The 22,064-nt window shown below is 38.3% G+C and overlaps 1 protein-coding gene across 2 annotated transcripts in view; it reads left to right on the forward strand.

Moving 5' to 3' along the window:
* SORT1 (sortilin 1) overlaps window positions 1-21,279 on the forward strand; it is a 55,677-nt gene extending 34,398 nt beyond the window's left edge. Inside the window, exons 8-20 of one of the 2 annotated variants that reach the window (XM_060773231.2) lie at window positions 1,510-1,640; window positions 3,140-3,284; window positions 4,073-4,228; window positions 5,708-5,814; window positions 7,611-7,713; window positions 7,947-8,115; window positions 9,153-9,343; window positions 11,218-11,407; window positions 11,553-11,669; window positions 12,467-12,575; window positions 13,228-13,334; window positions 17,032-17,143; window positions 17,408-21,279. In XM_060773231.2, the coding sequence (XP_060629214.2) occupies window positions 1,510-1,640; window positions 3,140-3,284; window positions 4,073-4,228; window positions 5,708-5,814; window positions 7,611-7,713; window positions 7,947-8,115; window positions 9,153-9,343; window positions 11,218-11,407; window positions 11,553-11,669; window positions 12,467-12,575; window positions 13,228-13,334; window positions 17,032-17,143; window positions 17,408-17,422 (1,652 nt within the window). In that variant the 3' untranslated portion in view covers window positions 17,423-21,279. The remainder of the gene's footprint in view (window positions 1-1,509; window positions 1,641-3,139; window positions 3,285-4,072; window positions 4,229-5,707; window positions 5,815-7,610; window positions 7,714-7,946; window positions 8,116-9,152; window positions 9,344-11,217; window positions 11,408-11,552; window positions 11,670-12,466; window positions 12,576-13,227; window positions 13,335-17,031; window positions 17,144-17,407) is intronic. The other variant, XM_060773232.2, reaches the window with a different exon arrangement.
* The last annotated feature ends 785 nt before the right edge of the window (window positions 21,280-22,064 follow it).

Below are 22,064 nucleotides of genomic sequence, written 5' to 3' on the forward strand. Positions count from 1 at the left end.
AAATGGGGGTGGCCCTGAAGAGGCACTGACACTTTGCTTCTCTCTTACATCTGGAATACTGTGTCCAATTCTGGGCACCACAATTCAAGAGAGATATTGACAAGCTGGAATGTGTCCAGAGGAGGGCGACTAAAATGATCAAGGGTCTGGAGAACAAGCCCTATGAGGAGCGGCTTAGGGAACTGGGCATGTTTAGCCTGAAGAAGAGAAGGCTGAGAGGAGATATGATAGCCATGTATAAATATGTGAGAGGAAGCCACAGGGAGGAGGGAGCAAGCTTGTTTTCTGCTTCCTTGGAGACTTGGACGCGGAACAATGGCTTCAAACTACAAGAGAGGAGATTCCATCTGAACATTAGGAAGAACTTCCTGACTGTGAGAGCCGTTCAGCAGTGGAACTCTCTGCCCCGGAGTGTGGTGGAGGCTCCTTCTTTGGAAGCTTTTAAGCAGAGGCTGGATGGCCATTTGTCAGGGGTGATTTGAATGCAATATTCCTGCTTCTTGGCAGGGGGTTGGACTGGATGGCCCATGAGGTCTCTTCCAACTCTTTGATTCTATGATTCTATGATTCTATGCAAGATGGTCCTTGATGTACTCACAAATTACATCAAAATCCATAAATGTTGCCCCCCAAACCTGCCCATGACTTATTAATGTGGTTGTTTTATAAATAATTATATTTGGTAAATCAATTCAGTAAAGAAAGTTTTTATGCATGTGGTACATTTTATACCAACAATATTTTGCAGATATAATGTGTGTGAGAGAGAGATACAGAGAATGTCGTTTCTTTATAGGCTCAACAGGCATTAAAGTTGTAGTTTCTAGGGCTAGGTAAAGACCTTTGCATTTGCCCACAATCACACTTTCTTTCTCATTTTTTGTTGTTACTGTTACATATTACCTTTCAATGTTTTGCTCTTTTGGTTGTCTTACTTCTGTTCAGATAATCTGAATTTTATTTTATTTTTGAGAGTAATTATTTTATTGTTACAAGTTAACCCTGCAGCTAGTTTAAGTATACAAAGTTGTTAAATAAAGAGAGTGTGACTGTAGATTTACCAGATTTTGATGTTGCAGCCAAGTTACATCAACTGAAATTTCTTCTTCTACACAATCATTAAGAGTACATGAGCCATCTCCACTTTTCACTCTATAATCCTAGTCATAGACCTACTCTTTTCAGCTGCTCTTTTGGTTTATCTTATTGTTTCCTTCATGTTGTATCTGTACAGTTAGGGCTTTGTGGATTGAAGTAGCTGTGAGGCTCCATACCTGCAGCTGAATAGCTTCCTGCCCCCAACGTCTCCTTTACAGAGACTCACCTTTTGTGCATGGACGTTAGGAAGTGGGGCAGAAGGAGTGCATGGCTATGGAGACCAGGCCATTAGTGTGGGATCATAGCCCCTCCGATGTATGAAGCTGTCTTTCTCTGAATATTGTATAACATAGGACTTACCTGCCTGTTTAAGTCAAAACAGTATTAATTTGTGTACTTCCTCTGCTCAAGAAGCTGACCTTGGGTTACTGGAGTTGAAGAGAACCAAAGATTTTGGGAAGACATTCAAGACAATAGGAAACAAAATTTATTCCTTTGGCCTGGGTGGACGCTTCCTCTTTGCATCTGTCATGACAGAAAAGGTAGGAGGTGAACCATATAAGTTAAGCTTAAATTTAAGTACTTAAAATGGATGTGTAGCAAAGAGAGTGTATTGTTTGGATCATGATGTTCTGTGTTTTGTTAATTTTTAAACTTCAGCCTGCACGTAGACAGATCTGAGTGAAGCTCTAGTTCATAACATTAATGCTGCAAAAATGCACCCCGCTTTCGATAAAGCTACTCAGACAGCATTTTTAAAAGATCATCGTGAAAATGAACAATGTTTTATTTCTTTTGCTGATTTGTTTTGAATTACATTTTGCAGTTTGTTTTATGTTTTTATTTTGTTTGTTCAGTTTCCTTGTTAGCTGGCTTTAGTCAAATTTGCTGAGGAAAAGTGTACTATAAATCCAAAAAGTAAATGAAGTTTTTTTGTTAAGAAATGTTTTATTTATTTTATTTCAAGCATTTGTACCCTGTCTTTCTCACCCCTGAGTGGGGGCTCAGGGTGGCTTTACAATAGGCAACCATTAGATGCCAAACATCAAATTAAACAATAATAATTACACAACAGTTAAAGCAATTATAAACATTCAAAGATTTTAAAATTAAATTGTTGATATGTTAACAGACATCTTGCATAGTAGGAGTTGGACTGGCTGGCCCTTGTAGTCTCTTTTAATCAGTGGTTCCCAACCTGTGGTTCATGGATGACAAGTGGCCTGCAAGAATGAAAATATGGTCCGCACCCTCACCATTACTAAATCGTTGCCTTAAAACCACGTGGCAACGAGAGTGATGGGTCTTGCGAAACCCTCTTATAGTGCTGAGGGAACGGGTATGTTGAGAGGGGAGAGGCTGTACCCATGAAAGATTACTACTACCACATCAGCTCTAGATTATTAAATATGGTTTTCTGTGGGCAAGCAGATGGCGCCTATTAGCTGGCTTATGTTCTGTATCAGAAACTAGAGCTGATGTGGTATATCCAATGCAATTTTCTGAATCAGCACCCCAAATAACCAAGCTGAATCTAAAATTGACCAAAAACTGATTCATAACCCTTTTAGTACTAATGTTGGAGAGTGGTCTTAGGTCAAAGTGGTCCCTGGTCAAGTGGTCCCTGCTCAAAAAAAAGGTTGGGAACCACTGCTTTAAACTATATGATTCTATTATCTTTATAGACACTGAAGTGATAGAGCAGATCTTCAAGGATTAACTTTTCTCTACCAAATAAAATAGAAGAAGTAACTTGAAAAAAACAACCCTATTTTTGCTGCAGCAGATTTTTTGTGTTTATTTTTTTAGAGTAGGTTTTCAACATATGAGGAGAAAGGTACTTTAGAGATCTCACCCCAGTACATGTTAGGCCTATGATTAGGGGAGATTTTTGTTCTATATAATATTATATATTAACTTTTGGGAGATATTTCTTTTTTGTTTGTTTTATTAAGATTAGCTGCCTGTATAAATATTAGGTATCTGCCCAGGCATTAGTGTGGTGATACTAGAAAATAAATGATATTCTTATGTTCCCTAGGGTAATACAAGGCGAATCCACGTATCACTGGATCAAGGTGAAACCTGGAACATGGCCCAGCTTCCTTCAGTGGGACAAGAGCAGTTTTACTCAATCTTGGCAGCTAATGATGACATGGTGTTTATGCATGTTGATGAACCTGGAGGTGAGAGAGAGAAAGCAGGATGAATTATGTATATAGGTTGACATCACTTATCAGGAATTATGAAATTCAAAATACTCCAAAATCGTCCATGCTGTCGGCTGAGATAGTGACAGATTTTCTTTCTGATCATTAAGTATGCACAAACTTTGTTTCATGTACAAACGTATTAAAAGTGTTATATGAAATGCTTTCAGGCTATGTGTATATAATGTATATGAAACATATGTGGTTAGGCATGGGTCTCTCCAAGTTACCTCATTATGCATTTATGTGAATACAGGTATTCCAAAATGCAAAGAAATCTGAAATCCAAAACACTTCTGATTCCAAGCTTTTTGGATAAGTAATGCTCAATCTTAAATACATCTACATTGCAGGAAGTTCAATTTGGATTGTAAAAGTGGTGTTCAAAAAAGAACAAGCTTTTTAAATAAGTCAATTTGAGCCAAAGTGGTACAGAATATGTATTACTTGCCAATAAACTGAGTGCCAGAAAACTCTCAAGTTACTACTCTTGCAAGCCTTTGATATTGCCAGACTTAGTAGTGTTATGAATTTTGGCCAATTTTCACATTAAAATAGTCTTCATTCATTTAGTTTCTAATCCAGTTTCTTGTAATAGTTTCTACTTCTGCATTGCTGTGAAATGGAAAGAGATCACCTACAGATAGCTTTCTAGGCATGATAACCTTGAACTGGAGAGTGGATATTTATAGAACTGAGTCGACAGTCTTGCTGCATGTAACTCTGATCCTTTGACCCTTGCAATCTGCTGTGTTTTCTCGCAGATACCGGACATGGAACAATCTACACCTCTGATGATCAAGGCATCATTTATTCCAAATCCCTAGAACGACACCTTTACACCACCACTGGAGGAGAGACCGATTTCACCAATGTGACCTCCTTGCGAGGCATCTACATTACAAGTGTGCTTTCAGAAGGTAAGATGGGTGGGCAAATAAGAGTGAAGTGGTGGGTGAGTAGGCTGATGGGTGGGTGAGTTAGTAGAAGGGAATGCTAGGCAGTTTACAATGGGAAGGCTGCCTAAATCAAGAGGGCAACACTTATGTGAGGAATCATAAAATACTGAAACTGGGACCCAAAAAAGGGGGTACAACTAATATGCGATGGCAACTATTTTTCAATAAAATATGGTAGATTATTTTGACTTCAGTTCTCTCTTAAATATTTAAACCAACAGAACTGGTAACATAATTTTAACTGTATCTAGCAAACAGGATAGTCAACTGGGGCAGGGGCACAAAAACTTGTCTGCTGCTTGTGTGCCACACCCCTCCCCACATGCCAAAATAAGCCTGCTTTTCTTGTTCAGTCAAAATAGCAATCAGAAGTAACAGAAGTATTTGGAATATAGTGTATCAGAGTGTGCATGGGGTGTTTTGTGATTGTTTACACATTTTTGGAGGACTTCTTATGTGATGTATAGATAAAAATCATCCCTTTTTTCTTTTCCAAAGGGAATGGAGTTAAGCAGGTTGTGCAAATCTGGTGCGTGCTTTAAAGCCCCCCCCCAACCCCCCCCTTAAAAAACATAGTCAGGGCACTGCACTTTTTCCACCTTTAGCTTGAGATTGTTTGCTTGTCTTACTTTCTGATCCCCATTCTGTTTACATTGAAGTTGGGGAATGATTAATAGTATCTGTTCATGCAATTACAGTTATTTGTTCATGTCTGATCCTGTAGTATTTAGTTTTACCCTGAGCTTAAATGTCTTTAGATTGTTTAAGTAAGAAGGTCATGGAGCTGTGCGTCAAGGCTGACAATTTGATTATATCTAATGATGGAAATTGTGGCCTTCTTATTAAAAAACAAAGAAAATAACATTACTGACTTTAGAAGAACTGTGTCATTGTTTATCTAAATTTTCCAGCAAAAATGCAGATGATATTTTATATTTTAATTTTATTAAAGTGTTTTTCTCAGGACCCTTCCACACAGCCCTATATCCCAGAATAACAAGGCAGAAAATCCCACATTATCGGTGTGTGGACTCAGATAACCCAGTTCAAAGCAAATATTGTGGGATTTTCTGCCTTGATATTCTGGGATATAGGGCTCCGTGGAAGGGCCCTCGGTATCTAATACCATACTAGTATCCTGCACCCCCCTTTTCACTTTAAGTTGCTCAATAGGCTGTTATTTCTACATTGATCACTGGTCTGAGAAACACAGAAACACTTCTCTATTATTAGTTCAGGAAAATGATAAAACTGCTACTATGTTGTTAAAATGTTCCTAAGTTTTGTAATAGTTCAGATCTCTCCTTCTAGAAGCCTTTTTTTCTTGAATGCTGGAAATAGCATAAGCTATATGTCCTGGATATGAAATAAAATAGGAAGTGTGTTACATGGAGTATATTGCACAAAAACATACATATGCTTTTTCCTCTCCTAAACCAGATAATTCCATTCAGTCGGTGATTACCTTTGATGAAGGAGGAGAGTGGGTTCACTTAAAAAAACCTGAAAATGCAAAGTGTGATTCAACAGCCAAAAATAAGGAGAAGGTTTGTCTTTCAATCCTTTGGCAGAAATGAATTGCTAACAGAATTGTTAGGCCAAGGCTACAGTTTTGGCTACCTGCTTTACATTTTACTTACTTACTACTACTGCTATTACTACTACTACTACTACTACTAATAATAATAATAATAATAATAGTAATAATAATTACCTTCCTCTCCCTGCGGCTTGAGGCGAGGTACAACATCATGTTCCAGTATTCCAGTCCTGCTTATCCAACCTCCACTCATCCAATGTTCTGTATTATCTAATGCAGTCCAGGGTGGGAGAAAGAAAGAACCTTTGTCTGTTTTGGTGCTAAATTTGTAAATATAGCAATTACTACATAACGTTACTGTGTATCGAGCTGCCTTTTCTGTTGATTTGTTGTAAACATGATGTTTTGGTGCTTAATTTGTAAAATCATAATGTAATCATAACGTAATTCGATGTTTCATAGGCCTTTCCTTAATCCCGCCTTATTATCCAACATTTTCGCTTATCCAACATTCTGCTGGCCCCTTTATGTTGGATAAGTGAGACTCTATTGTAATAGAAATACTATTTTCCATAAACAAGAATCTATTATATCTACTATATATCTTTATCCTTCTATCTAATTTTTTTTCAACAAGGGATTTGATTGTCAGGTTTAAGATAACATTCTGAATCTTACATACATATACCTGTTTTCAAATTTTTGATTATCAAGTTTAATATTGTGTTCTTCTTTAAAACTTTTAACATTCTTATTATTTTTTTATTAAATTGCCAAATAGATTATTACCCCCACCCTATTTTTCCCTTCCAATTAATTCTGGAATTGTTAATTCCATTTGGAATTCTCTCTTCTTTTGCATCTGCTTTTAAAAGGTTCTGTTTTTGCCAATTCGTATTGAAGATTGTTTAATAACATCTTTGGGTTCCCTGCCAGTTTTGCATTCACTCCCAACATTTGATATCCTTGTTGTTTGACCACGTTACTTGTTTCTGGCTCACAACTCGGGGTCCATTCTGTACATGTATCTTCTTAATTCTCTTTTTTTCCTCTTCGTCCAACCGTTTTCTTTTTACCGGGCTTAACTAGCTTCCTTTTTTCATCTTTCATCTCTTCCTCTTCCTTGACCAAGTCAGCCTTTTTCATAGAATCATAGAGTTATAAGAGACTTCTTGGGCCATCCAACCATGTCAAGAAGCAGGAAAATCGCATTCAAAGCACCCCTGACAGATGGTCATCCAGTCTCTGTTTAAAAGCTTCCAAAGAAGGAGCCAAGTTGAAGTTTGTTTGTTCAGGCTGGATGATGACATTTTTGCTATTTTTTTCTGTATCGCTCTTCTTCTTTAGAGGCCGGGGCTATCCAATTCAGTTTGATGTTTATTTGTTCACGTTTATTGTCGGCAGTTGTAAGCATTACATTTATAAGGTTCCCAATCTTTTCTAAAATAGTCTAGAAACTTCTCTTTTATCATAGTAATTTTTTAGACTGTAAATTGGACTTAATCTAAGCAAATGGTGAAGACAGTTTAAAATGTAACTTATTTTTAATATTGCAAATAGAGTGGATGATTATGTGTGAAGAAATCTGCTTTGGGCCATAGAAGTATTCTCTTGCAAATACATTTTCTGAGTCAGTGTGTCTTTGAGCTTATATTCAGTCTGCCTTGAGTTTGTACCATTCAACATATTTGCTGAGACTTAAGCTACATTTTCTACAGTACATCTGCTTTTAATGAGGCCAGGTTTGTTGTACTCCTGCATTGTATCTCACTATATAAACATTGGTACATCTTATATTTACAGTGCAGCCTTCACATCCATGCATCTTACAGCATCTCACAGAAGCTGAACGTACCAATGCCACCTCTGTCGGAACCTAATGCTGTTGGCATCATCATTGCTCATGGTAATTAATTAATATGATGTGCATTTAATACAAAGTGAAATAATGGGCAACTGTTGAGGAATTATTTTTGATCTTCCCTCGACTTGTGCATTTCACAGGTCTGAGCTATGTGCTGAGCTTTTCTTTCTACTTGCTTGGCAAGGCTAGATGAAATTTGGGAGCAACAAATATTGTGGACTGTCATGAGAAAACTGTAATGATTCAGATCAGTGATATTGGTCATTATGTTACAGGAAGTGTTGGAGATGCCATTTCAATAACAAACCCAGATGTTTACATTTCGGATGATGGTGGCTACACCTGGGCACAGATGCTGAAAGGACCCCACCATTATGCCATCTTGGATTCTGGGGGCATTATCGTGGCTGTTGAGCATACACATCATCCTATCAAAATGATTCAGTATGTAAGAACTCACTTTTGTTAATCCTGACAACCATATCACTAGCTGTAGCTGTTTTAGGAGCTGTCTCTGTAAAGTAGTATGAAGCAAGACTGTACTGGTTTTTGTTTAGAATGGGTAGAACATTCCACCTTTAGTTTAAATTAGAAGAACAGGCTTTCACCCTGGAACTGTCTTGCCCAAAACACTTATTGATGCCATCATGTTCCATTTGTAACCCTCTGTACTTTCCCATTATTACTTACCCTTTTCACAAAAGAAACATTCATTAAGGAAGAACAGAAATCTCGAAGCACAGGTGGAAGTCTACCTTGGTGTAGATTAGCAGAACCAGCCTTAGAATGAATCATTTGCATTGGACAGTTCATTTCAGAAGAGATCAAATTTCTCTCTGTGTATAATTTTGAAAAAGGAGCTCTAGTTCAGAGCAGGAAGGGCTTAGTCTGTGGTTTTATTTATTTATCGTGTCAGGAGCAACCAGACATTTGTATTATATTTTTAACAAAACAAACAAACAGACAAAACACAAAGTTTGCAAGCTTCGTAGTTGATTAAATGTCCTTTGACCAGTATCTGGTGTTGCTGCAAGGAGGTCCTCCATTGTGCATGTAGCAGGGCTCAGGTTGAATTGCAGCAGATGGTAAGTGGTTTGCTCTTCTCCACACTCGCATGTCGTGGATTCCACTTTGTAGCCCCATTTCTTAAGATTGGCTCTGCATCTCGTGGTGCCAGAGCGCAGTCTGTTCAGCGCCTTCCAAGTCGCCCTGTGGTAAATACATGGAACTCGTGAGTAAGGAAAAATCAGAAAGCTAAAAAGGATTTAAATAACCTTGCCCTGCTTTTTCTGCAAATCTTCTGACAACTGCCATGCAATCAGGTTCCTGTATACTTTGACCAGTGAGTGTGTAGTTTGACTTAGCATACCTTTGACCCATTGTTGCTTCTTCAATATTTTGGGATACCTGTCAATGTTTTTATGAGATTTTCTGATGCTCTTAAATGAACCACATTTATTTTTAATCATTTTCTGTTTTAGGTTCTCAACAGATGAAGGGCAGTGCTGGCACAACTATGTTTTCTGTAATGATCCAATAACATTTACTGGATTGGCATCAGAACCGGGAGCAAAATCAATGAATGTTAGTATCTGGGGATTTCAAGAGAGCTTCCTGTCCCGCCAGTGGATCTCCTATACTATTGATTTTAATGATCTGCTCAGCAGAGACTGTGAGTAATATTTCTTTTCTTAATAAAATATTAGCAGATGGTTTGCATTGTCTGTTTTTGCAAATTAGTACATAGTTTTACAACTGGAGCATCAGATGTAGTTGCTATTGAAGAATGTAGAGTTCTTGAGATACATCTCTACATATGTAAGAATTCTTCTCTATTACCATCCCCAGGTAATAATCTGGCTGCACAACTGAACCATTTTAATGACCGTATATCTATGAATCTGTCAGATATCTGTGATCTTCTGGGGAGGGCCTTCTTTCTGTTTTACCACCTGCTAAAATGTGTTTGGTGGAAACAAGGGCCTTTTAGATGGCTGCTCCTAGACTTTGGAACTCCCTCCCAAGAGAGACTAGGATGGCCCCAACCCTGCTTGCCTTTTGTAATTGGGTTGAGACATTTCTTTGCAATCAGACATTTGGGAGAGAATGAGGGGCATGCTGCTGGGGAGGTTGTGGGTGGGATTTTGCGGGTTAGTGAATTTTAAAGGTAATTTTAATTGTATATATTAAATCTTAATTGTATTTTAACTTTATATCCACACAGTACTATGTAATTTTGTTTTAAATTTTGTATTTGGTTTGTTTTAAACTGTGATTAGATTATGTGGGTGTTAACCACCTTGAGTCCCCACAGGGAGAAAGGCGGAGTATAAATAAAGGACCTTTATATCTTAGGGGCCGCCTCATTCCTTTTCCCCATCAGTGGTCACCTCGATCCACCCAGGAAAATCTCCTATACATACCGGGTCCTAGGGAGGCACATTTGGAAGCTACAAGGCATAGAGCTTTTTCTATATATGCTCCAATTCTGTGGAACTCATTGCCTCCATATATTAGAGCAATGTCGGAGTTGCGACCTTTTGTAAAGGCGTTCAAGACTTGGCTGTTTGCTTGTGCATTTAAGTAATCGGATCAAATTTGGCCATAGTCACTGCTGAATGTTTTTATGTTGAATGTTTTTATATTGAATGTTTTATTTTGTGTATAAGCTATTTTAAATTGTAAGTCGCTCAGAGCACTTTGGTGGAGAGCGACTAATTAAGAAATAAAGTGATGATGATGATGAAATAAAGTGAATAAACAAATATATCGAGCTTTCCAAACATTCAGAAGAAGCCTCACATAGAGTCAATGCAGTAATCCAAATAGGATGTAACTAAGGCATTGTCCCTGTGTCCCAACATCTGGCAATGAACACAGCTTCTGTACAAGCTCTCCTAGACTCTGTAGAGACCAGAGCTCCTTAACTCAGGGTTGCATCCAAGAGTACACTGAGACTGCAAATCTGTGTCTTTAGGGGAAGTGTAACTTCATCCAACATATGCTAAATCCTTATTTTGTAACCTGTGTTTTGATTGATCTGGAGCACTTTTGAATTCTCTGGATTCAGTTTTAATTTATTCAACCTCGGGCCATTACTGATAGCATAGGCACTAGTTTACTGATAGCATCAATAGTTTGATGGGCATTAGAAGGCCTAATAGAACTTGTGTTGCCCAGACACTGATGGCACTGGATACCAAAATTCTGAATGATCTCTTCTGATGGTTTTAAACAGCATGGGGGACCCCGTAGGCTGCAAGGTTGAACGAGATCCCAGCACCATCTTCTGGATATAATCCTCCAGGGTGGAACAGAGCCAATGTAAATCAGTACCACCCAAAACAGTGTTTGGTGGGTAGTTGTAGGGCTAATGGGACCATCGTGGCTGCAGTTGAGGCCTTGCATTTGAGTCAGATTCACCCATAAATGTATGGGTTATTCTACCACCAGGTTCTGCAGGAAAAACCCAATAGAAGTCATTTGTTTGTTTCCAAATTGTAGCTTTTGTCTGTCTCACAAATCTGTCCATTCTTCTCTCCTTAGGTGAGGAGAAGGATTATACAAAGTGGCTGGCTCACTCCAGTGATCCCAGTAACCCTGCAGATGGGTGCATCCTGGGTTATAAGGAGGAATATTTACGGCTTCGCAAGTTCTCTGTCTGTCAGAATGGCCGAGACTACAAAGTGACCAAGCAGCCGTCTGTCTGCACTTGCACATTAGATGATTTCCTTTGGTATGTTTGGGAACCTCATCCCATTTTTCCTCTCCATGTTTTTAGTCTCAGAGAAGGAGCTTCCACCACACTCAGATGCAGAGAGTTCCGCTGTTGAACAGCTCCTAATATTTATTTTATTTTTTTGTATTTTGTTGCTCTGCAGTGATTTTGGCTACTTCCGCCCAGAAAACCAGTCTGAATGTGCAGAGCAACCAGAACTGAAGGGTCATGACCTGGAGTTTTGTCTATATGGAAAGAAAGAAAGATTAAAGACCAAGGGGTAAGACTGTAGTCTATTAGCAACAGTATGTCATATATATCCCTCGTTCACTACAAGGGAATCTTGATGGAAGAGTTAGTGCAATATGTATTTGTTTTTCTGAAATAAATATCTGTAAACCTTAAGGGAAAACATTTGTATCTTCAAATATGCCACTGTATTATGTAGAATAATCTCTTTTCTCTCTCCTCTTGGAATGTCACTTGTTGTGACAGTATGAGTGTACCCCAGGGGAAATGGGGAGGTCTATAATTCATTTAAGACTATTCATTTAATAGTGTATGACTGACAAGAAGATGGTACTTTCTCAGGGTAGAATCAGCTTGGTTTCTGAAGTCTCTGGACCCAAGAAGCACTACTGAAATATGTGGAGGAATGAAGACCAAACAATGAACATTAATAGTTTATAGTTTATGCATTCTTGAGCTTAGTGCTATACGACTGAAAAAGATAATCCTTTTAATTGGCCAGTCTTGAAGAATCAAGATTTCTCTGGGAGTATTTGAAAACCTGGAGCTTGCCAAGACTTAGTTTGGGTTATTATATTTTATCTGGCACTGTACCAAGGCATTGAAAGTTTGTATTTTTATTTGATTGGAATCTGCCCTGAGTCTCCTTGGGGAGATAGGGTGGAATATAGATAAAGGTTATTGTTGTTAGCCAATGTGTCAATGATGAAACATTTCCTTGTTGATGATGTGGTATGAGAAGATCAGCAATTTTTTGCTTTCCTGAGATCTTGTTATTTTTGAAGTAGCCTTTCCTGAATACCGTATTGAATTTTTTCTGAATTCCAGATATCGTAAGATTCCAGGAGACAAATGTGTTGGTGGGGAAAATCCCACCCGTGAAGAGACTGATTTGAAAAAAAAATGTACAAGCAACTACTTGAACTCAAGCCAGTTGGTAGGTTAAAAAAGAAATGTTGCTGAAAGAACTGTAGGGAACAAAAGCAGACAATATATTTTAACCACTGTAAAAGTTTTGTGAAAACTGACTGCTGGTAGTTAATATTTGTAATACTTTTTTCTGAAAATTTACCTTGTATCTGTGCTGGCAGTTAAAAAATGAACTTTTCATATCAGCTACTGAAGTCAGAAATGTAGCTATAGAGTGAATAAAATATGGGATTGTATTTCAGTTACCAAATGTATAGCATTATCAAGTGAGATGTTGAAAATCATTCACATTCACTCTTCTAGTTGTTCTGTTTGTATTCACTTAGAAACTTTGCCTGTCCTTTTTCTTTGGATTCTTAAACTGGATTTCCAAAAGCTCAACAAGTTTTAATTGACTGCAATGCTAGAAATTGGAAACTGAAGGAGAATTACATTTGTGAACAGAATTCCTATGGGGAAAATGCCCTCATTCCCGCCTCCCATAGCCAAATCCCCAGATGGAGAAATGATGGGCTTTTTCACCCATTTCCATTTTTTCATTCCAAATTTTCACATCTTTTCTGTATTCCATACTTGAGGTATTGTAGAAAAAGGCTTAATGATTGCAGTGGTCATGTGCTATAAATTTAACTAATCTCTATTCCTTTTCTCTCCTGCAGTCTACATCTTCCAACTCCACTCCAGTCATCCTGGCTGTAATAGGTTTGATGCTTACTACTGCTGTAGCTGGAGTCATCGTCATTAAGAAATATGTTTGTGGGGGAAGGTAAGGCTTGGGTGCAGGTGGATGACGAGGTTGCTATAAAGAGTGCAGAAATAGAAAATCTGCTTACTTTGCATCCGCACAGATGCTAAAGTAGCTAATTTGAGTAGAAGGATTATTTTCTTTTCAAGGAGAAAAAAACAAAGTGGTAGGCCTGCTGCAATCTTTTTGTCCTATAAGGGTGTTGCAGGCTATAGTTCAGAGGAAGAAATGGGCAAAAACCCCTCTGAGTATTCTTTACCTAAGAACACTAAGAAATTTTTGGGATCATCATAAGTAGACAATCAACTTGATGGCACATACAGCTTTTTAATAGTCAGTCACTTGATCTTATAAATATACATGTTTTGGCCTTATGTGTTAAGTTTAATTTATTTTGAATTCGTTTCCAGTAGATTAGTACCTTTTCACTTACTCTACATTCTGTTTGGTCATTAATGGACATGATATCTGTTTTTCTGCCATATATATATTACGCAACGTTTCTTAAACTGTTTTCCTCCAGGTGTTTTGGATTTCAACTCTCAGAAGTCCCAGCCAGCTTACCAGCTGTTAGGAATTGTGGAAGTTGAAGTCTAAAACATCTGGAGAAGCACAATTTGAGAAACTCTGACCTAGGATAACATATCACTCTCCAGCTATTGTTGCCATGCATCCTCCAGCATTCCATTGGCTTCCAGTCCAATAGTTGGAGGTCCTACATAATTCTCTCTCCTGATCTAGGGCAATGCTGGGGAGAAAGGAAGAAGCATGGGTTGGTTATATCTGGACTTTGCACAAAGGATGGGAAGGAAATGGGTCAGTGATGTCCACACATGGGAGTCAGTCATTTATATAAACCAAAATGATTAGAAAAGAGAAAAATAATTTGTTCTTTGAAGATCTTTATTACTGGGATGGCAGATAGCTCTCTCCTTTTTTTTCTTTTTCATTTGTTATGAGAGCTCTTCCAGTACTTTGTGTGAGCAGGGCTGGGATATTTGGATCCCTGTCACATTCCCTGAACATCTAGAAGTAGCATAGAAAGGACCTGTAGACCTACAAAGGTGGCTTTTCTGGAAGGAATGTAAAACTCACCAAGCGATTATAGAGCAAAATTACAGAGGCCAATTTTGGCCCCAGAACCTCCTGTCTGGTAGACTGCTCTGGTGCATCTGGGATCACTAGAGTGACCTATTTTGCCATATACTTGGGGTGGGAATCAGAGGAAGTGGAGAAAGTAAAGCCCATTTGGTTCTTTTTTGTCATTTGGAACCATTTTAGAATGAAGAATCACTCCCGCAACAAATGTGATTTTAGGAGATCATTCACATGACTTTGGGGAACTGCGGAGGCTTTCAGGCTTCAAAACGTAGTTTTTGTGCAACCTGTTGGAAATACTTTCTCCATCCCTATTGTAAAAAATATTTGTTACTTACTGTTGCTGGAAGTCTAGACAGCTTGCCATAATCACTAGATTAAAGACAACATAACCTATACATCAGCCAAAGTGTGTATCTTTTTCTGGGAGGCTAAGTAGGAAGAAACAAAGGGGACGGAATCTGACAAGGGCATTATTCTTTTGCCATTGTAGAAGCATAATCGAAATGAACATATGGAGATGGCATAATTAGAGCTCACACAATCCATAACAATTTCTGCTGGTAAAATATTTAGGACAGCATACAGTAATTGCTTCCTTGAGAGAGAGATATCAAAGTGTATCCATTTTGGTCAAACAGCTAAATGTAACAACATGTAAAGTAGACAACTATTTATTTTCAGAGCCTAAACTAGAGTAGACTCAATAAATTAGTTGCTGAAAATTATGTACAAATTTATCCCATAACTATTGTCCAGTTGGGACTAGCAGTTGCATTTAGGCCCAAGTTTTTATTCTTTTCAGGGAAGAGAATCTTCGTTTATTAATATTTCTTTTTTAGGTGAATGAGCATACTTTGGACAAACATGATGACGATTTGATAGAGCTTTGACAATAACAGAGAACTTGTCGGTTTAGCTTTTGTATCTTATTCAACTCAGTCAGGTCCTTTTTATATGATCTTCCTTTATTGCTATGTGTGTGATGCGGCATTGAATTTTTGCCATAGTTTGTAAGCCACTCTGAGTTCCCTTCAAAGTGAGAAGGGCGGGGTATAAAAAAAGTAAATAAAGTGAATACATAAGTAAGGCCAACCAAATGACACAAAATACATTATTCAAGCTCATCAGACTCACAGGGTTCTTTATTGGGCACAGATTTTTTTTTTAAAAAAATATCTAACTATGGAGTATCACAGAGTTGTATCTGAGATGTTAAGGTATTTTAAGATGATTTTGGAAAGGAGGTTAATGCAGGGAGAGGCCACACCTCCATTTGGCCAAAGCAAAGCAATAACATTTTATTCTTCCTAGCAAAACAAGGATACTTAATTCTGAGAGCTTGGATGTGTCTGCCCTGTGCTGTGCTACACATCACTTTGTAGGTGGAATATAGTGAGTCACTCAAGAAGCCTGTGTACTGACACACCTGGAAAGAAGTTTAGGTGTTGAAAAGGGTAGAATGCCTCAGTGATAGTCACATTCCAATTGTTTTACCTTGAGAGATTATACTGTTTCATAAATGTACATGCAGAACAGGCTAAGGTTTCCTTCAGTTGTTACTGTTGAGTCAGGGATACCCATGATGTCTGGTAATATATTACACCACCACCATTTGAAAAGGAATTGGAAGGATTGGGCAAATGATGTGGTTCTTTCCTGTTCTGCATCCATCCTTCTTCGGAAACAATTGCATATTTTGCTCTATCCTTGTGCTTCCTCTTTTAAAGCCTTAACAATTACTGTGTTACCTGCCACAGCGATAATGTATGAATTGACCTCTAAAGCAAGTTTAGTAATATGAAAGCTCAGACTTGAAAAGGGATACAGGTTGAATAAAGAGACAATAAAAGGAATAAAACTCTGAGTTCCTGTGAGTCATACAGGTCCAAACTAGAGTGTTTCTTCTCTCCATCTGGTGCAAATAAGATGCAACTATGATTGCCCTACTGCCACTGCAAACAATAGATGTAAAAACGTAGGTATGTAAGGCACTGAACTTTTCCGATGTTTCTTCTCTCTCCTCCTGAAATGAACCTCGGGGAAGATGGCCTCTATTTGGAAGAGAGGAAAAGTGTTGCAATCCTTCCCACTTGCTACTTTTCTACTCTGACACTCTTCTGTACCTCTTAAATTGTTCCAAACATGATATTGTTTCTGATGCATTGCAACTTCTAGTTTGACACTGAAACATGTTGCAGTTCATTTGATATGTCAGAATGGAATAAACTGCATTAATGCTAAATTCAGTGATTATTGAATTCTAGTATTGCACTTCTCAAAGATATGCAAATGTGGTTATAAACCAGTTGTGTTTTATCCCAAGAAAATTGCAAATGAGCAGTAGCACCATCAGCTTTATGGATTTTAAGTTTTTTTTAATACAATTGATGTTTATTCTATTTTAATATGTATATATTTTTGGATTTTAAATTGTATTGAAATGCTTTTAAAGTAAGCCACTTTGAGTCTCCTTTGTAGAGAGAAAAAGCAGGGTTTCAATGAACATAATAATAATCTTTCTAAAATCTAGATTTTGCCTTTACAATAGTGTGAATACTACTGCTCTGCAGAATAGCTGTAAATAAAGATTTTTCACCTGTGCTTGTCATGCCCCCAGGTTTCTAGTTCATCGATACTCTGTCCTGCAGCAGCATGCAGAAGCTAATGGCTTTGATGGACCTGATGCCCCAGATGCCAGCAAAACTGGTTACCATGATGATTCGGATGAGGTAGGTGATTATGCCCAATAAGTGTGGGGAGCACGCTGTACTCCTTTCTAAGCAGCACTTGTCAATTTATACTGACAGTTGTGATTTCCAGCATCTGATTTTTGGCTTGTGCTTTTTGGAGATACAGTAACCAGAATGTTTTTGTGAGATTACAAGGCTAAAAACCTTTAAGAGAATGTTTGGCAAGCACTCACCGTAGCAATATTTTGAAGAACCTGATCTTGAAATGCTAACAAAATAATTGTCTCTTCTTTTTCTGCTTAGGACCTCCTGGAATAGCGATGCACATACTTTTATAGAATTGGATACATATGGGTTTGGATGCTGCTACAGAAGGGTATGAATGCTGACAGCCCATTTAACTCCCAGTCTCGATGCCTGTCTCATGTCTGAGGGATTCTGTGTTCCTATTGCTTCATCAAACTATCCAAAACCCACAAAGCTGCAAGACCTGCATTGGGGGTTAGGGTGGGGAAGAAGTCTGTAGCTCTGAGTAAAGAGGAAGAAAATTTCTTTTAAAAAAAAAAGGGGGGGGGGAGAAAAAATGTTAACATTATTTTAATCAGATTTCTTTCCTGCTCTTAAAAGAACTAAATAGGAATGTGAATGCAACATTTCACTCAATATTAGCATTACTAGGTTCAGTATGTTATGCTGCTGAGAGAAGGGCCCAAATTCTCAGATCGTGGTTCCAACACTGTGGTGATAACTGCTTTAAAACTGCTGTGATGTCATCAGCACACAAAGCAAGGAAGTGCTGGGGCGCAAGGACTGAGGGTGCTGACAACATCCCAAAGGGCTGTGTGCCAAAATGGAATTGCTTTCTGTTTTAACTAAAATATAACCAACTGGGTAGTTGTGTGCTGTACAAAGCCAGAGAATATTCCAAGGCTCAAACAAACTCTGTGGCTGCGCTCTACAATTCCAAGGAACGAAACTGTGAAACCAGCATATGTGCTGCCATAAATCTTTGACAAAAGAAGAAGACAAAAGAAAACAATGACTCCTCTTATGTGGGTTTATCTTGTATTTTGTGGGACTAAGCGGTACAGATCTTTTAAAAACAAGACCTAGAATGTTATGATCTCATGAAGTAACAGAAATGAAGTGCTCTACGTCAGGTTCTTGAAGGAATGTTTTATTATAGGAGGTACAGAGATGTTTTTCGGTGTTCAGTTTTTCACTATGCACCCGTCCTAATGAAAGCAATAGATAATGGTAGTAAATTAAGCTCCACTTTGGTACCATTTTCCCATACAATTCGAGTCTGACAGTTAAAGTGCTACATTGCCCACATGGATTCGTATTTTTCCCCAAGTGCTGTTTAGTTCAGAGTTTTGTGAGTTGAATCTTAAAAAATATTGTAATTGTTAAGCTAAAAGTTGGTTTGCTTAGAGATGCCAATTGGCAATTGAAGTATAACTATTGGAAAAGGGACAAAAAGCTTCTTGATAAATGGAAACATGTATTGAAATAGCTGGTGTCATAGCTGGCGTTTGTTTTCCACTGCCTGTAAGGGGTCGGTTTGTTTGTAGACCCCTGATCTGAAAGTCTTTGCTAGCTCTGTTATTTCCTGGATCAGTTTAGACCCAAGGTGGTACATGTCTGAGGATTTGGTTCAGATCCAATACAAGAGTCTCATTCCCATTATATTTCAGACAGAATTATACATGCTCTTACCTGCGCAGAGGAAGACTTTCAATGAGCTTGACAACTGCTTTGTGGAAATCTACCATTAGTTTTTGGAGATCTTTCTTTCATTCCATTGAGGACTATATCCACTAGAATCTGTGGTTCCAATTATAATTTTGGAGAAATTCTCTTATAAGCAGCACTGGTGAATGAGCTCTGCTTATTTTGAAAGGTAGCATGGAAAACTTGTGTATTTTCAGAAGAAATCCTAAAATGACTTGCAGGAGGCTTTTGAAAGGTCAAGTTTCTCCCCTCAAATCCTTTCTGTGCTCTTCCTGTTTCCTTCCCCCCCCCCCCCCCCCCGGTAGTGGGCTGTTTTCACCAGAGGCTTCTATAGGGAACCTTCACACTCCCTCCACTACTTAGTACTAATAGTAAGCATCCCAAACACAAGAAGCATTAACATATGTATATTTCCCAGGTTCTCAGGTGCTTTGACTGCTACTCTTACAGTGTCAGAATTACTGATGATTGGGCAGATGAAAAGGTTTGGATTGTAGTCTGAACTGACTGTGATGTGGGGTGGAAATTCATCTTGCTTTGTAACAGAGGCAAGAATGACAACGGGGACATAAATGATTACAGATTTCAGTAAGAGTGTTACTTGTAAAGTTAGATTAGGTGTTCCTGGTTTGGCAAATTGTTAACATATGTCTCATTACCATTTATCCTATGTTTCATACAGTTGATGTATTAAATGAGAGAGCTGAATCAGATTGAAGCAGAAGATTGCCCTGTCACTGATCACTTGCATCAAATGAAGGAAGATTTTGTTAGATATTCAGAGGCTGAAATATATTCCCAGATAGATAAGGTATATTGCTAAAGGAATTTCTGACTCTTTCTTTGGCAGAGTAAGAAACATAGAGACAAGTGTTGAGAGAGTAAAATATCTGAAAGCCAAGTATTTGTCCCAGTTTTGTTTTTCTTTTAGTTGCATTGACTTTATTTTGCTTTTTGACAAAAAAATTCCTTGTACCACCGAATGATTAGATGATGACCCAGAGTGCAGTTGTCTTTCCATGGTTGTCATGGTACCATGGTTGTCTTTACATGGTATTTTTTTAGTCCCTTAATGAAAGATACGTGCAACAATGGGGACTATACAAAGTCAAGTGGAGGGGAGGCATATTTATCCCTGGAAAACCTAAGTCTGTGCAGCTGTTTGTCACCAATAATTGCAGAATTCATCTTCATACTTTATCTCTTACCATCTCCAGCTATCCCTTACATCTTTGCACATTGAACAGAAAGATCTGTACAAGGAATTGTAAATGTGTGTCTGAATGCACTTCAGATTTCCTGTTATAAGGAACCATGAGCATTCTTACAAACCCCTATGCAGACCTTATGTTCAACACACAGAGATCAATAAGAGGAGCAGAGGCATTTGAGGAAAGTGGTGTGTGTTTTCACACATTTCAACTGCATTTTAGTCTGACAAGTGCTGTAAGCAAACGGCTGCATAGATCTTTTTGCTCCCCTTTCACTAGTTATTTATGATATACTGGGCATTACAAAAGTACATTTGACATCCAAATAAGTGTTACTTGTAATGAATTAATGTTTGCTAAACTCATGTTAACCAGACTTGAAACTGAAGGAGCGACATAATTCTATGTCTGCCACCAACACTCCAAAGCTGTTGTTCTTTATTTAATTTTTTCTATGTCCAATTTGTTTAGTACAGAAGAAAATTCAAACTGTTGTAATGCAGGCGCTTACTGAATCTCCAGGCATAAGCCCGGAAATATAAGACAACCTGCAGTATAATTCCAATATAACTATACACTCTCCCAGTCACATGTCCAGGTTCCCATATTACATATATTGAAGTGTTTCTGAAAGGCAACAAAGGAGGAAATTTTATTGTTGTGGAGCAGGCTTGTCAGACCTTCTGCCATGCTCCATTTCTGCTGGCGCTACTCTTAGGGCTTGTTGGTGGATATGAGAATATTTCAAGTAACTTGAAACTTCCTCAATTAACTTACTAGGGCCTGGAGACTACCACACACTTGCTGCCCTGGGCAAGAGTTCTCTTCTTTCCAATAGTGTTGAAAATGTATGTAAACAGTGTGTTTTTTCTCCTTATTGTAAGAGTGCTGCCCGAGCAACAATTTAGCCATGGGGGTGTTGCCATTGCATGCGCTTTGAACCATTATTGTCTCCCCGAATTAGTCCATAGGGTGGACTAGATTTTAAGGACTCCATACCATATGCGTAATGGCTGTAGAATACTACATAATAAAAGCCATAGCTAATACACCCCTCCGCACAGAATTTCTTAAGATGTACAGTCTGAGGCAAGGTACGGAATTAAAAGGAAGGAGCCATGTATAGAGTTTGTAAATAAGCCTGGCTATATTATAAATTTGTACTGGTATTTTTCTGTATATTTGCAATATTTGGGTTAGAAATAAAAACAAAAATGGACTTTTCATGAACTTCTGTATTGCCTACATTTGTCTGTTATGTTTGATAACCTATTCATGGTCTGCAGAGCAGAAACATGAGAACAAGATGCAATTCGAGATCACTTAACTACTTTTTCGAGGCTTGCAGCTTAACACACTGGTTGGACATAATAGGTACAGCTATTGGTGCACTCTGGAATAGCCTGTGAATCCAATGCCATGGGCAAGACAGCCCGACTCTCTGTTTTTAGACCACTGCTCTTGAGCTGTTCCAAGGTGAATTGGAGATATCCTGGTGCCGACCCTCTATTGCAGTGCTTCTCAACCTGTAGGTCCCCAGGTGTTTTGACTTACAGCTCCCAGAAATCCCAGCCAGTTTACCAGCTGTTAGGAATTCTGGGAGTTGAAGGCCAAAACATCTGGGGACCCACAGGTTGAGAACCACTGCTCTATTGGGATGGGGCCTGATACCAAGAGAATGTTTGTGCAACATGGAGCAGTTACACAAGGAACTTCCATAGAAGTGGACAGGACCTTGCAGCTCTCACAGCAGCATATCCACCATCTTTGATGGGTTTTTAGCATAGATAGATATGCCTCCAATGGATATTTAAAGCAAAAGTAAAGGCTACAGGGTTGATTGATATACCTTTAGCCTTTCTTTTCATTCTTTATAACTTGTTTCCTCTGTGAACAGCCCATGGAATTGCTTTTACATTACAGTTGTTGATTTTTTTTACCATTGTTTCATGAAAAGGACTTAAAACACCTCTTGGCTGGCAAAAGAGGAAAAGAAGCACTCTACTTAGTTATTT

The sequence above is a fragment of the Anolis sagrei genome, chromosome 4, assembly GCF_037176765.1.
Source record: "Anolis sagrei isolate rAnoSag1 chromosome 4, rAnoSag1.mat, whole genome shotgun sequence".
NCBI classification, from domain to species: Eukaryota; Metazoa; Chordata; class Lepidosauria; order Squamata; family Dactyloidae; genus Anolis; species Anolis sagrei.